This window comes from Protomyctophum bolini (genome assembly GCF_963924005.1).
Source record: "Protomyctophum bolini genome assembly, chromosome: 4".
NCBI lineage: Eukaryota > Metazoa > Chordata > Actinopteri > Myctophiformes > Myctophidae > Protomyctophum > Protomyctophum bolini.
In genome coordinates, this window is record NC_137865.1 from 40013096 (window position 1) to 40029136 (window position 16041).

The following is a 16041-nucleotide window of genomic DNA, read 5'->3' on the forward strand; positions in this document are numbered from 1 at the left end:
GGACAAGAGTCATTTTACACTTGGTTGCAGTGTTGAAAATAGCCGATCTACAAGCTGAAATAACGTTGAGCGGTGGTGAGTTAAAAACAGAGAGAAGGGCTGGGGCGGTGCGTGGGTTAGGCGGCTCGTGACGTCATGTTGTAGTTCGGTGGTCACCCCACCACCACCGTAAATCCAGACTATGAATGAGCCTTCAGACAGACACTCACCATGCCAGGCGCGTTAAAGACGTCCCCCCGGCTGCCGCCCACGGGCACGCACTGACTGGCGTGTCCGTTGCAGAAGCAGCTGCCGCGGACCACCATGTCGTACAGGGCATAGTAGTACTTCTCCTCGGGGTTCCTGCGCTTGCGGCCCAGCAGGATGTCTCCCAGGGTGAACAGGCGGGTGAAGTTGACCCGTATGTTGGTCATGGTGATCAGCTCTGAGGATAGGACAGGCCCAAAGGTAAATGTTGCATTTATATATAGCGCTTTTATCCAAACGCGCTTTTCATAGGTTGTGCATTACATTCACCCATTCACACACACACATTCATACACCGATGGTGGAGGAAACCATGCAAGGCACCAACCTGCACATCGGGAGCAATTAGGGGTTCAGTGTCTTGCTCAAGGACACTTCGACACTAACTCTGGGGGAGTCCGGGATCGAACTGGGAACCTTGCAGTCCCATCCGGCCACTTTACCCCTGAGCCACTGCCGCCCGGAAAGGTAATCACATTGCGGCTGTTTCATAACAATTGATATATATATTGCTATATATATTGCTGTGAGTGAATTATAGGACAATTTAACACACGTTTGAACAAAAACAAATCACTTACACCCTAATGGATAGATCAATGCAACTCTAGTAGTAACAAAAAGAGAAGAGATTATTCATGGAAATGCAGCCTAATGAAAATGGAACAACACTGAATCAAACCTTGAATATGGGGTGCATACGGGTTGTCTATGTCAAAGGTAGGATCCAAGGCCTTCAGCACAACCTGTGATGGAAATAGACAAAAATAATCAAACATGCTTTTTGTCATAATAAGGTCAGTGTGTGCGTGTGCGTGCGTGCGTGCGTGAGTGCGTGCGGTTAATCACCTCTCCATCAGTTGACGGGTCAGGCCCAGAGTACCTGCTGTCACAGACAACGTCGTCCACACTTTCGCCAGGCTTGTCAGACACCGCGGGGTAATGAACAAGACAGTCCTCTGCAAAGTAACGGAACACTTTCCACGTCCGCCCGTGGTCTTTGGACCTCTCCACCAGCATAGCATCCGGACGGTAACTCTACACGGAGAAGAATGGGAGAATAGCGTCGCATATTAATAAAGACAAAGCGATCAAAATCGATTAGCATTTCGGTATACATTTTATTTGCATTATTATTGTTATTATCACTATTGAAACTGTGGAATCATCACAATATATGTGCTGATCTATAGCAATGGGCCTTTTGCCTATGACCACAGCACACACAGTGCTAATAATGTCAATATCTCAAGGTGCAGATTGTGTAGATTTGTCTTCCCTTTTTTACACTATATCACTATGCTTATGTGTTAAATTTCACCTAAAGCATGGTTGGTTATTTGATTTCAGTAGTAGGCTGAAAAGGCCTAGATTGTCAGACTACTATACACATCTGCTATATTGCCCCCATACGACTTCATCTGATTGTGAATGCAATGAGTGATATAGCAGGTAGGGTTTCACACTGATGGGATTGGACAGAGGATGTTTTCAGGAGTAAACCTTTGACAATAGCAGGGTGGTCTCAGCATCCATCGTTACCTTAAAAGTGAGCACAAGGTGACTGAACTGGAACAGGGTCTCCAGATCCAATTGTATGCTGACTTGGTGAACTCCTGGAAAGGATATTAAGGATATTACTTTTGAAGGTGAAACTCAGATTAAGGATGGGACGAATTATGAAGACGTCACGATAATTGTGGCATAAATAATAGTGAATAACCATAATGACCAGCAATCTGCCTTTGCAAAGAGACACCTACATTTCACGACATGGTGGTAGACCTAATGCTGCAGCTGTTCTATGCATAAAGCCCTACAATACTAGAGTTGGCAATATAGGCTAGCCTATAATGGTTCTGTTATGTTACAGTAAACATAACAGTTCTATGTACGACGCTCCATACATGTTGTATAATACAGTACATATAGTTATTGGTTCTACAGTTCCATGCATTAAGTCATATACCGACTGCATAATATTACATCTAGGGTTATACAGCAGTAGGCTCTGTAATAATAGCCCCTTACAGTGTATCGTAATAGCCAGTAGTCACTATGGTTACAGTAGGTTCTGCAAATTATAGCAAACATTATACTGTATAGCATGATAGTCTACAGTACATCTATGTTAGCCTACATATACAGTACGATACATCTACGTAGGCTATGGTAGGCTACTACAGTATGTAGGCTGAGAGCAGCACCATTCTCTGACTGCCACCATTTCATCCTGCGCTCGGGGTCAAATGTGGTGATGACGTTCTCGACGCGGTGGCTGTCTGGGTTGCTGTCGCTGTTGTACGGCAGCCTGGAGTCACACGTGAAGCACTTCTGTTCATCCTGACGAGCGTTAAAAACAAAACACACACATGTTGACACTTATGGCACAATATGGTTCACCATGACAATTACAAAATGATAGCCAATTAACCACCACCATGGTTTGCAAATCTGCATTGGCCTAAATTGGCTTACAATTAGCAGCAGCAACCCACACACTTGCGGTATGATCGAGAACAGAGATTGGGAAATAATGGAACAGACCCAGACTTGTGCAGCCACTAGTCAAATAGTATAAATCACAGTTCAGTGCACATGGAAGCTTCTCCGTGTCCTGCTGCTATCCAAGCATGTGAAGACATGCTTTCTTTTAGCAGAGTAGGTACAGTGAGGCAAATCCCTCTCATCCTGCAATATGAACTGTACACACTACACCCCCCTCCTCTCCCCCCCTTTTCTTTTTTGTTTCGTTGATAAGCCCACTTGCCTTTTGCCAACCCCCCCAGTGACAGTGTAGGAAATGTATAGGCCTAAAAAATGTAGCAAACAAAAACTCAAACACGTGGCTGGCTATAAAACTGAATGACGGAGGTAGGGGAGATGTGTGTGTCGCGTGCCAACAATGGCCGATAATTTGATACTCAACTTAATTTGATCTACAACCTCGTAGAGCCGCAATATTGGAGACATGAAGGGCTGGCAAGAGACTAGGGCGAGTGAAGCGGAAAGAAAGGGAAGAAGGGAATGCAGAAAGAATCGCCAAACGAGAGCTGGAGAGCATAAAGTCGTCCCCCTAAGCGCTGCGAGGGGGAAAAGCCAACGTAATGACCTATAAATGAGGCGGATCAAGACTTGTCTCTACAGGGCGAGACAGCCAAATGTCAATCAAAGCCCGGGGGAGCTGTTGCAAGAAAGCCTTTATTTAATCACCTTGTCCTCCCAGCTTAGAGCAATCTTTATGGAAGTTTATTGTATATTTATTTACAATTTAAACAAGCTATCCCTGTGAAAATGACACGTACTACAGTGTAACACCTTTGATATATCATGTGTTGTCTTTACAGCGGAGACACCTGTCTTCTCTTTCAAAACATGCTCGGTGGATTTCCTTGGTTTTGAAGTACAGGAATTCAAAAAGGAACCCTTTGAAGTATTACACAACTACCAAACAATATAGCACTATAACAATATTTGAATTTCAATAACTTTGAAAATCATACAAATCATTATAAATAAGTGTGTGGGCCAGAACTTCACAGCCCATTTCTGCTCAATGTGTCAAATTAGATTCATGAGGACGAAAAGCAATTTGTCCTCCAGAATCCAACCGTTTATATGTAACCCCTGAAGCAATCCTTTTCGGGTTTATGATCCGGTCGGGAGCGGATGATATCTTATATCAGGACCGGAACCCTCAAAACCGGAATAAGAAATACCTAAAATAATTCCCCGCGATCAAAGGCATCATCATTTTAGGGCCTACCCAATGAAAGCCTTGATGCGGCATATGAATCCAACACTTAGTTGGAATAGTTTGCTTGGTATATCCATCAACTCATAGCGACTGGCCAGACAGGGGGGACCAAAACAAAGCGAACCCCCAAACAGGAATAAGAGGTTTTGTATTATTATTATTATTATTATTTTTGTAATCATCCATTCTAAACCACGCCTAGACCAGATCACACAGCGATGTAGTAACACAGACCCAGGCTTTCCTCCGAGGTGGAAAGCCTGGTGACGCGAGGATGTTAAACCCCTGACCTCCAGGTATCCGATGATGCAGTAGGACTGGGGTCCGTCCAGGCCACAGGTGGACGAGGCTGAGAGCTGAGCGGCGCGGCCCACCATCAGGTCACCCAGGTGGGGGTTGCAGGAAGTCCCCTCGCACTCGTCCTGTGTTCGGGCCCCAGGCGCCATCATCATCATCATCACTACACAGAGAGGATGGAAGAGGGGAAAAGGTTGTGTATGTCATCGCTGCATGGACGAGAAGGGATTAATAGTGTACTGTAGCAACATGACGCAGGTATGTACTGTATGCTGTGTGTGTGTGTGTGTGTGTGTGTGTGTGTGTGTGTGTGTGTGTGTGTGTGCGCGGTGCGCGCCATGTCTGTCAGTACTGGACTGTTATGTAAAGCTTTTCAGTGCCTTTGCTTCTGCAAACTTTCTATACTTGGTGAATATAGGAAGCACGTACTGTACACAGTATATACCCACCATTGTGCAACTCTCTCTGACTGAGAGGCGAGATAAGCATTGGCAAATATTTTTTTAAATAAAGCCATTGCTGGGATGCTCCATGACTATATCTGCTCCATGATGGAATTGAACAATAGCACCTATCAGACCCGCTCTAGTGATTCTTTAAGGCTCACGGTTCCTCAGGCTCAGACAGAGTTGGGCAAGACAGCTTTTTCTGTCAGTGGCCCAACCTCGTGGAATGAACTTCAAAACTCCTTAAAACTGAGCTCCCTGCCATCCTTCGGTCAGTTCAAAGGAATGCTCCTGCATTCAAGTTCCTTTGTAATTTATCCTGATTTATAACGCTGTGTTTGATGTATTGTTTCTGACTGTATTTGTTATTGTAACCTTGGCTACATTGGAAATGAGGGCTTGCCTCATTTCATAAATAAAGGTGATGATGATGATGATATGATGTGTCGGGATAGAAGTCACAGTCAAGTGTACTCGTTTTACTATATACTGTATAAATTATGAGCTTTGGGGTAAAATACTGTTCTTCATAAACTGACAAAATGCTATACAAAATGCTATACTCAGCCCAACCCACCATAATCAAATTTACATGAAAGACTACAGTGCATACTGAGCTTTGAATGCTCCTGATTGCATTCAGACACTGTAATCATAACATGGCTAGATGCGCCAGAAAGAAATCTAACATGCTTGATTGCACATCTTGTGATTTTAAGTTGCGCTGCATCCTTTGAGTTTTGAATACTTCAAAAGGTCTAACGTGAATGAAATAACCACTGCTTGGAAAATGAATCGCTTTGACGATAACCAGTTGCCTACAGAGTTGCTGTGTAGAGTTTATGCTTATATATAGATATATTTAGATACCTTCATATGTACTAGCTATTCATTTTGATGTGCATTGTATCTTGTAGTACAGTCTGTGTCAAAACTTGACACATGAAAACAGAACAAATGGCTACTGTAAAAGGTCCATTTATACTGGTGAAAATATGCGAACAGAACAGGACTCTGGAAAAGCAGCAAGTGCCGGCAAGTGGAAATATTCTCCCAGCGATGCTCAGCAAGTGTTCACACGTCTCAAAGGGAGAGGATTCGTCAGCGAGGATGGCAACGAGTCAGCCTCCCGCTAAAAGAACCTCGACAACTTAATCCTCGCCGTGTCAGAACAAATAGCATGTGGAACATATCTGATCCATCCGTGCTGCTATTTGCCTGTCACCAAACCATGCTATGTGGAACATATCTGATCCATCCGTGCTGCTATTTGCCTGTCACCAAACCATGCTATGCCAAGCAGGAGATGAATGACTTGAACTCACTCAGTAGTAGGAGGAGAGAGACCATCTTTAGGGTCATCTGCTGGCAAAACTCTGGGGGGTAGACAGAGAGAGAGAGAGGCAGAGATTAAATACTGCACAGCTCATTGAACTGCTGTTTGTGGAACACGCACAGTGTGTCTCACACACACACACACACACACACACACACACACACACACACACACACACACACACACACACACACACACACACACACACACACACACACAGTTACAAAAATAAAGTCACACAAGAAAGACTCATAGAGTCATAGGAGACAGATAATAACAACAAGGCTCAATAAGGCTGCATTCTAACGTGTATAGGCTCTCTAATAGCAAAAGCCTGGTTTCTTTTTGTTTTTAAGCTGTGTTTTGAAATGCTGAGCAGTGCTTTGACCAAGGAGGCGATTAATTTGGTCATATAGGGAGAGAGTAGTTCTGATTGTATTATACGACGCTAAACTCACCAACATTGTAGCTGTACTTCATACGAATCATTCATAGACATGCTATGAGCTACTTTCGGTCTAGAAAGTGTCAGAGCTTGGAAGCGCTCGTTTTCAATAACGCAGCGTCTTGCTGCCTCCTGCATTGTATGCAATTTAGAAACAGGTGGCCCGCAGAGTGATTTCCAACGAGCGCTTCCAAACTCCAACGCTCCATGCTGCTGGGGGGGGGGGGGAGTAACATGTGCACACACTAGCATTTTAAGGGGAAAACCGGAAACACTGCACTAGTGTGAAAATGCATCAACCAGCTGTTTAAAACCCTGGAAGAGACGCCTGGGCTAGGCATTTTCTTGACGCCTTGACGTGACTGTGTGGTTTCACTCATAAGAAGCCAAATGCAATTGTGTGTAGTCCACAAAGTACTGTGCTGCAACAACAATAGTACAAATGAAAAACGAAGATAAGGTAAGCAAGAAAGGAATTGTTAAATTGGTACCAGGTGACAAAGTGGGTTACAGAATCATGGGATACAAAAAGAAGAAGAAGAAGAAAAGAATAAGAGTGGAAAAAAGTGGTACAGGTGCAAGTAACTAAAGTCTGTATCTCTAAGAATAGTGGGGTTAAGGTTATTTTATTTTACAGTACAAGATTCCGCTGCCTGCAATGTTTCTCCTTGCATGCTGTGAATAAATCACCTTGAACCCTGAAGGACGTTGCTGAGCATAACCAGTTCCAAGGTAAAGCAGTGATTCTAAGTTCTAACTGATTATTATCAGTGACAGCTATAGGCAGCAAAGGTGTTGCCTTGATAACCCTTGATGACATATTTATAACCTAACAGGACAGGACAGTTATACACATCCTGATGGCAAGGGTGCAATTTTGTAACTTATGGTGCAGTTGTTGAGATACCTATATAGCTCTGTTACTGCAAATATCTGAGTCCATCTGAGCTCCTTTTCTTCTGAAGATGCAAGTAGGCCGGGCGCAGCGCACGCTTTTGCGACCAGCAGCAATACGTTTGGTTTGATTATGTGTTGTCAAGCCTTATGACCGGCTGTAAAACCTTTTGCCCTTCGGGGACACTAATAAACAACCTTGAACCTCCTCACTGTCTCAATAAACAAAGAAGCATTGCTCTGTCTACTACACAAGTAACTATACACAGTAAAATACTCAATACTCTGAGAGCGCATAAGGGCCCGTAAGGGTTCCATTTGTACACTCCTGGAGAGTTACACATGTATAAATTAACATTGATGATTTGACTGCATATACTTTGTTTTAATCTAAGATAATTACTCAGTTTAATTCAGATTCAGGGTTTACGTGCATGCTCGTGTTGGATGCTAAGGTTACAAAAACAATAGGTGTGGAGGGCGTGAGCTCAGCCATTTACAGCACATACCAAGACTTTTAAATGGATTCTCCACTGGCAGCTATTCAAACCCGCTGATCTGCAGACACGCTTTGCGGTGGCCATATTTCTCTGACAGCACACACCCCACAAAGTGCCCAACAAAACTAATGTGCTGCATTGTACTGACTCAATGCCGCTGCTCCTGGAGAATGGACTGCATGTTTGGAAGGTGCTATGCAAATAATGTAGTCTACAATGTAACTAAACTGTCTAAACTCTTCCTCGGTCCATTCAGAGGAAGAGTTAAATGTCTTTCTTCGGTGCAATAAAGCATGGGCCGCATCGGAGCCCTGCAGTGTGTGAGAATGTATTTATTTTCTCTTTAAACTGTTCCTCGCTCAGCACCTAGAAGTTCGGGTTTGGGGATTTGCATGCATGCCGTTACCCTTTTTTTTAAAACAGTGTAACTAAAGCATATGCCCCTACAGTAAAACCTTTGCATCCTACAAATATGTACCGGTAGTCCTACTTGTGCTTTAAAATATTACAAAAATTAAGCTTTCAACCTTTTCAGATTACAGCAAAATATAACTATAAATAGCAGATCTACATCCTCAACGCTTGTCTCAATGCGATACAATTATGAGCTTATAGATCTGCTTTTCGCTTAGTTTGAAATAGGCCAGTTGTTAAGGTGAAGCCTGTTGTTAAGATCCAATTGACCTATAAACTACTAGAGGGCGTGTGCGTGTGCGTGTGCGTGTGTGTGTGTGTGTGTGTGTGTGTGTGTGTGTGTGTGTGCGCGTATGCCATGACTCATACGAGGTACACACTGTAATTTGACGATGGGCCACCATTCACGATGTATTGTGTGTTCCATATACTCTGCTCTATTGTGCGATATGCATGGAGCTTTTGGTGAGATAATATGCCCCAGGCGGTGCGCAGGAATGTACGATTATGAGCTGTGCAGCTCCACATGCGATGATGCGAGTGGTGTGTGTCCCTGAGTGGTGTGTGTCCCTGCAGGGGTTGATGAACTTCAGGGGGAATGCTTGTGGGCCCCTCCAGTAATTGTACGGGGATTTACAGTGTGAAGCCTCAACTCTTAAAGCTATATGGCCTTTGAGAACTCGGCGGAAATCTGCAAGATGGACGGTGTTACATACGTGCACAAGTAAGTTCTGTACAGATATTTTGCAATTTTAGAATTTATCAGAATAACACAGAAGAACTGTGCAAGTGCAAGATCATAGTGTAATAGGAATGAACCAACAACAGGGTAAATGGCCATTTTAACCCATTTAGGCCTGACCTCAAAAAAGTTTTCTGAAATAAATATTTTCACAATTTTTCAAAAATAGCAGACCTACAAGCTCGTAGCGTGCGAGCTCGGTGGCGCACTCTGAGCTTGTAGATCTGCTATTTTTCAATAGCTAAAACATAACACAATACTAACACCAAAAGTCAATGAAAAACAATTTTGTGAAATGATAACGAACAAATAATGTTAATTTAACATATCAATAATGCATGCTGGGTATGTGTAGTGTGTGTAGTATTAACATATATAATATGTATCTGCTATGGTTTTTTATATCGAATTCAGTGCCACTGCAATAATGCACTCCAATTTACCTTTAAACACGTTTAGATAAGAAAAAAGGAAGATCTCGTGTCGCATTTCATGCTAGCTTACCCACTATAATCCAACTAAACAAAGTCTTGTCTAGATGAGACTTGACTGGGTGCCTCAAATGAGCATTATGTACACACTGTAAATGTACAGTAAAATACAAACAGGATTAGTGTCATGCTGTAACCTGCAATGAAGAGGAACCCTTATTTAGAGGAATTTACTGTAAACTTGTAAAGTATCTTGGGAGGCATTTAGCAGAGCGACTTACATTATTTCTTCAAAAGTGTACAGAATCTTTTTGTGGTGTTTTTGAGGGGCACTATATAGCCCCTAGGTTTAATTAATTCCTGTTCTGTCCTTTGACTATATAGAAGTGTATATTTGTACGTCTCTAAATGTTTTGATGAATTGAACAAGGTGGACCCTCTTGTAAACCATTGCAAGATGCTGTACTTGTATTGTAACTGTTGATAAATATTTCAATCAATCAATCAAATGTTTGTCTACTCTTATCTAGACAAACGTTAAAAACGCCATTGACAATGGACAGAGTCTAATGTTTGTTTTGTCTGTCACTGAACAAATCGGCACATGATGTTATGTTACGATATCGCGATGATGTAAGATGATAAGGGTTGGTAAAGCTCCCCTCGCTACACACAGGTGTGACTTTTTTTATTAAGTGGTGCAACCACTTCTACATCCAGCTTTGTCCGTGTACCTGCCTGTGTGTGTGTGTACCTGTGTCCGTGAGCCTGAGTAGTTACTTATTTATACCAGAAGGGGGCGCCAGAAACAGAGAGAGGGGTAGTGCTGTGTCTCTAATGAGAGAGAGAGAGAGAGAGAGAGAGAGAGAGAGAGAGAGAGAGAGAGAGGGGGGGGGGGGGGGGGGGGGGGGGGATTGCACCACTTGGTTCACACAGGTGTGATTTTTTAAATGACAAACGGCCTCATTGAGGACATGACGTTTCTGTGACTGCAGGGTGTATGGGAGCTGCATCTGGTCTTTTTTCACATACCTCGTTGGTGTGAAAGTGTTCCAGCGGTATATTTGTTTCCTTCTGGTTTGCCAGCTGACGTTCAACTGATGATCCCACAACAGTCGTGGTGAGTTCTTGCACTACGGAGGCAGAAGTACAAGACCGCTTCTTATCAGGCTTTGCTTGTTGCTTTAAATAGTTTTTATCCCACAGTTTTGTAACCCACCTTTTTCACCCAGTGTCAATTAACTAATGTAATCCTGGGTGCTACACTTCCTCTGCCAACCTGGGGGGGGGCAGCGGACTGGCCTCATGCTTCCTTCAATGCATGAGGAGTCCAAGCTGCTTCTTTTCACCTGACAGGGGGGAGTTTCACCAGCCGGACGTAGCGCGTGGAACACGTTATTCCGACCAGTTCCTTTCCCCTCCATCAGGCTGGCCAGGGGGAGGCAGTTTAGAGACCAGGATTACTGCATGTTTTTTGTGAGGCTACCTACCCTAGGGGACACGGGGAGAACATGCAAACTCCACACAGAAAGGCCCTTTCGCCAACCCCGCCTCTGGCTTGTTGCTGATAATAAACCTTTCAGCAGTAAAAGTGTCAATACTACAAGTCCCGTATTCAAAATGTCCTAAAAGTAAAAGTACTCATATTGCAGAATGTCCCGTTTCACAAGTTCAAAATGTGTACTCATGTGTACTCAAGTACAAATTCCTCAAAACTGTACTTAAGTACAGTACTTTCGTTAAGTAAATGTACTTAGTTACTTTCCACCACTGCCTTTCAGCATCTTCATACTGTATATGACGGGACATAACTGTAAGATGATGTCACCGGCTTTAAACAGACGTGTATAGATATAACCCGTTCAGAACCATTTACTGTACCTACTACTGTATTATATAGCCAGGTGTAACTCAAACACTGTGTATAACTGTATAGCATTCAGGTATTTGCTACTACTGCCTACTATAGTACTTTTTTACCCCACAAGATTTCAAATGTTACTTTCCATAACTGTGCCAGTTATAAAACATAAAACATTATTATGCCAACAACAATGCGAGAGCCAGACAGTTTTCTGATGATAAGCACTAAGAATCAATATAACTCCAACTAAAACTATTTTAACATAACATGTTCAGGTAGAGGAATACCAAAACTAATATAGTAGTACTTAATTCATTTTGAATGAAAATGTTCCTTTTTTTAAACTAAATTGCAAAACTGCTATTCTACCAGGCTGTTTAGTGTAATGTAAGTGAAGGATGTACAGTAAGTAATCCTTATTGAACCAGAGCAAACAGATAATTAGCCGATATCTGATAATTACAGTAGCCTACTGTACATTATTACAGTTACTAGCAGCTTCACCAAATAAGGCTATCTCATTCAGGGTGAGATAACCTATTACCACCAGCAGCAATGATCATTTCATTGTACCCACATAGTTTAGAACAGTTGTCAATCTGCTAAAAACCAATAAGTCAAGTTGGGTAGAGTAGAATCATCATCATTTTAGCTAAATGAACCAAATACAAATGTTACCACATGTTGTTTGGTTACAATCGTATACATTCCCTGACTAAAATGAACGCTGGATTTTACAGTTTAGTCATTTATCTAAGGCTGCAACTATCGATTAGCTTTAGCGATAATTGTGTTGATTACTTCTTCAATGAATCGAATAAAACAATCAGTTTTACTTTTTAGGCATACTTTTCTTTTTTTTATTAGCAAATAAACATGAAGATTTTTTTTTCTTATAATGAACTAAATGGATTAGTTTATTAACCTTATTAAGCCTTAAGTCATATTGGCCTTACTATAAGCCTTATTTTCTACTTTGTTGTACAACGGTGTCGCACAAAAATAGTGAAATAGTGAAATGTTATTTCATTCAAAAGTATATTATTTGTAAAAGTCGATTAAACCAATTAGTTGAAGAATGAGTGCAGAAGCCAACAGAAGCCATTGCCTACCTGTCTCTGCTGCAGCCTCACTCACTGCACGCCCAACTACATAATGACTGGAGAAGACACAGCATGTTGGAGAGGCAGCGCACACCTGAGCTGAAAACCTAGCCTCCAGCTGTGTGCGTGTGTGTGTGTGTGTGTGTGTGTGTGTGTGTGTGTGTGTGTGTGTGTGTGTGCTCGCATGTGTGCATGTATGTGTGTGTGTTCATCCTATACAAGAACAAAAAAAGAGAGTGAGAAAGAGGGATTATGTTTCTTTAGTGTGATGGCGTAAAGGGGTGTTTTTTATCTTCACAAAGACATGAACTATACATAGAGCTGAGTTGTGTGCTCTCAGAGTCTTCACTGACAATAACAATGAGAAAATAGTACCAACAACAATACAAATAGTTTTCAATAGTACTTTTAAAACCTTAATAGTAACTTTTAAAGAGTGCTTTCTTTGGAAACAAACTTTCCATTCGTACTATGGACCACCAATGTGACTGGATTTATGTTTAACCAAATAGCAAGTGTAAATAGTTTTGTACACATATATGACACCACTCAGTTGGTCACCATCCAATTTAGAATACCTATGAATTATTAAACAATTTCTGCATTCGGATATGAATATAGATGACAATGTTGTGTGATCATCAGTGGTGGAAAAAGTACTCAATGTTTTCTTTAAGTAAAAGTATCAATACTGCAATGTAGAAATACTCTGTTACAAGTAAAAGTGCGGAATTCAAAATGTACTACAAAAGTATTCATTGGGCAGAATGTCCCAGTTCAAGTTTTAAAAATCTCTTGAAAATAGCAGATCTACAAGCTCACAATGCATCCACGGCACATTGTGAGCTTGTAGACTGTCTACTTTCAAATGGCCGAAATGTATAAGGTTGAAGTGGTTAATGTATGTTTTGTAATAATAATCAAAATCTACAAAGTAACTAGTAAAGTTTTCAAATACATGTTGTGGAGTAAAAGTAAAATATTTGGATCCAAGATGTAGGACTATTGGGGTAGAAGCAAAAGTATTGTAAATTGTAAATACTCAAGTAAAGTGCAAATACTTGTAATTGTACTTAAGTACAGTAATTAAGTAAATGTACTTTACACCACTGTTGATCATGTATCTGTATGTAGTCTTGAGTGATTCACACAGACGATATAGTACAGAATGGAAAGAGACAGCCTACAGTAAGCACAGAATGGAAAGAGACAGCCTACAGTAAGCACAGAATGGAAAGAGACAGCCAGGAGCGTGCCAGTGAATTCCAAGAAAGAACCTTAACCTGATGTGACTGACGTAGCACTCCATCTAGTGTTGGATCAGTTCACCATTGCTTGTCAGGTGTAAAGGAGCGACTTGGACACTCATGCATGAAGGAAGCATGAGTTCAAGTCCGTTGCTCTCCCCAGGTTGGCGGAGGGTGTGTAGAGCCCAGGATCACATTAGATAATTGACACAGGGGTGAAAAATGGGTTACAAAATCGTGGGATAAATGTTTTAAGAAAAAAAAGAAAAAAAACATACAGATGCAAACACACATTCAAAATATTAGGCTACGTATTTTTCCTTGTGTTTATCGCACAATTTGGCAAGAGAATAATTATGATTTATTTCAAAAATATATGACTTACTGACAACACCTATAGGATATAGTGTATTATGAAACTGATGATGTTATTGGAATCAAAGAGGTCAGGTCGGGGGTGGCTTATTGTCGGTATCAGCCGGTAACACGTAGGAGTCTATCTGTCCCAGTGTCCCCGTTACAGTGCGCTAGACCCCTGGGAGATGGATTGTGGAGCGCCACACCTACCATCACGTACTTACCACACGACTTGCTGCACCAAGCCATGCTACTCATTGGCTGAGTTGGCGGTGTCCGGGATCGAACCCATGAACCTGTGGTCCAAAGGTGAGAGCTCTACCGACTGAGCTACCCAGACACCAACTGGATATTGATTCTGGACTGAAATGAAAATGGTCAGTCAGTAAATTATGATATGAATTAATGATGATTCAGCCTTTAAAAAATCTTAATATAGCCGTGTTATGATATGCTGATGTCTTTTTTATTAGTGGTCTATTCATCCACCTACTCCTTCTTATTCCAGTTTGTGGTTTCCGGCCTGATGACCACAAATCAGAATCAGGGACTACAACATCCGCTTCCTAGTTCCTACCAGATAAAACAAAAAAGGAATGCTTCCCAGGCTAGTAGTCTAGGACTACGAATGCGATTTGTCGGTTGACGGCACAACGTCGTCATGAGTGACGTCGCCAATGACGCCAAACAGGAAGTACACTGTACGGCACACAGTCAGTCACCCATCCAACTTGTGCGAACATGTTTACCTTCAGCTTGACGTTCGTCCGGCATGGAGAGACACAGCACAACAGAGACAAGCTGTTACAAGGTGGCGTGGACACGGTGCTTTCAGAGACCGGACTCCAACAGGCAGAGGCAGCGGGACGGCACCTCAGAGACCTCCGCTTCCACAAGGTGCTCGTCAGCGACCTTCAGCGGGCCCGCCAGACCGCCGAGGCCATCCTGAGGAACAACGCTCACTGCTCTGACGTGGAGATGCTTCTGGACCCTCTGCTCAGAGAGAGGGCTTTTGGCATAGCTGAAGGACGCCGAATAGAAGACCTGAAGAACATGGCCAACGCCGCTGGCCAGTCGTGTCGAGACTACACCCCCCCGGGAGGAGAGACCTTGGACCAGGTGAGGCTGCGATTCGAGAAGTTCCTCAGAGTCTTGTTCCGACGGCTGGTCGACGAGCATGGCTGGGACACGGGACACGGTGACACCGCCGCACCAGAGGTAGCAGCGGGAGCCGCGGCGGACCGCCACCCCGATCCTTGCCCTGACGACGAGGTCCTCCCCGACGACGGGCTGGGTGGCGTGCGGGTCCACGCCCTGGTGGTGAGCCACGGTGCGTACATTGGCGTGGCCGTCAGGCACCTCGTGGAGGACCTGCACTGCTCTCTGCCGCCGGGGCTGAAGACGCACCAGGCGTTCTCTCCCTGCCCCAACACCGGCGTCAGCCGCTTCGTCCTCACGCTGAGCCGGGACGGGGGCGCCGCCGGGTGGCCGCCGCCGCTGCTGTCCTCCGTTCGCTGTGTGTTCGCCAACAGGAAGGACCACCTGGCAAAACTCAAAGACCTTCAGTAGCGGTGCAGGCCCCTATAGAGCGGCTGGCCCACGTTGAAGCCGCCAATACCCTACTGGCCAAAGCTAGAACTGCAGCACGGTCCGAGACGTTCGTGGAGATGGACGGACGTTCAGTGATGTCTTGACGCAAAAGTGCATCAAAAGTGCAAACCGCTCTCAACTTCGAGCCAACCATAGAGTTATAATGGTACTTCGGGCAGACTTCCATTGACAAGAATAGCCGTGGGCGGGGTTGTCCGGTCTCTAGGTTATATATATATAACTCTATGGTAGCATGGTGGTACGGCGACAGTCACGAGAGCAGTCGGACCGTGCCAAGTGTTAGCCCCACCCCCAGAGTGTGCAATCAGAGAGCTCAGCGGCCGGTGTCACTCACAGTCCCCTCCCCCTGCT

General features: G+C 43.5%; 2 protein-coding genes across 2 annotated transcripts in view; one reads left to right on the forward strand and one right to left on the reverse strand.

Moving 5' to 3' along the window:
* lamb4 (laminin, beta 4) overlaps positions 1-12505 on the reverse strand; it is a 43749-nt gene extending 31244 nt beyond the window's left edge. Inside the window, exons 1-9 of the mRNA XM_080762580.1 lie at positions 12485-12505; positions 10541-10641; positions 6072-6122; positions 4294-4463; positions 2454-2589; positions 1789-1862; positions 1096-1284; positions 929-992; positions 210-424 (exon numbers count right to left, since the gene is read on the reverse strand). Of these exons, the coding sequence (XP_080618706.1) occupies positions 210-424; positions 929-992; positions 1096-1284; positions 1789-1862; positions 2454-2589; positions 4294-4463; positions 6072-6108 (885 nt within the window). The 5' untranslated portion in view covers positions 6109-6122; positions 10541-10641; positions 12485-12505. The remainder of the gene's footprint in view (positions 1-209; positions 425-928; positions 993-1095; positions 1285-1788; positions 1863-2453; positions 2590-4293; positions 4464-6071; positions 6123-10540; positions 10642-12484) is intronic.
* A 2315-nt stretch (positions 12506-14820) lies between these two features.
* On the forward strand, positions 14821-15648 carry LOC308314581 (fructose-2,6-bisphosphatase TIGAR B-like; the record flags this gene model as incomplete). The annotated part of the gene is made up of 1 exon (XM_080762211.1): positions 14821-15648. The coding sequence occupies one exon, from the start codon at positions 14821-14823 to the stop codon at positions 15646-15648; it is 828 nt and encodes a 275-aa protein (XP_080618337.1).
* Between the last annotated feature and the right edge of the window lie 393 nt (positions 15649-16041).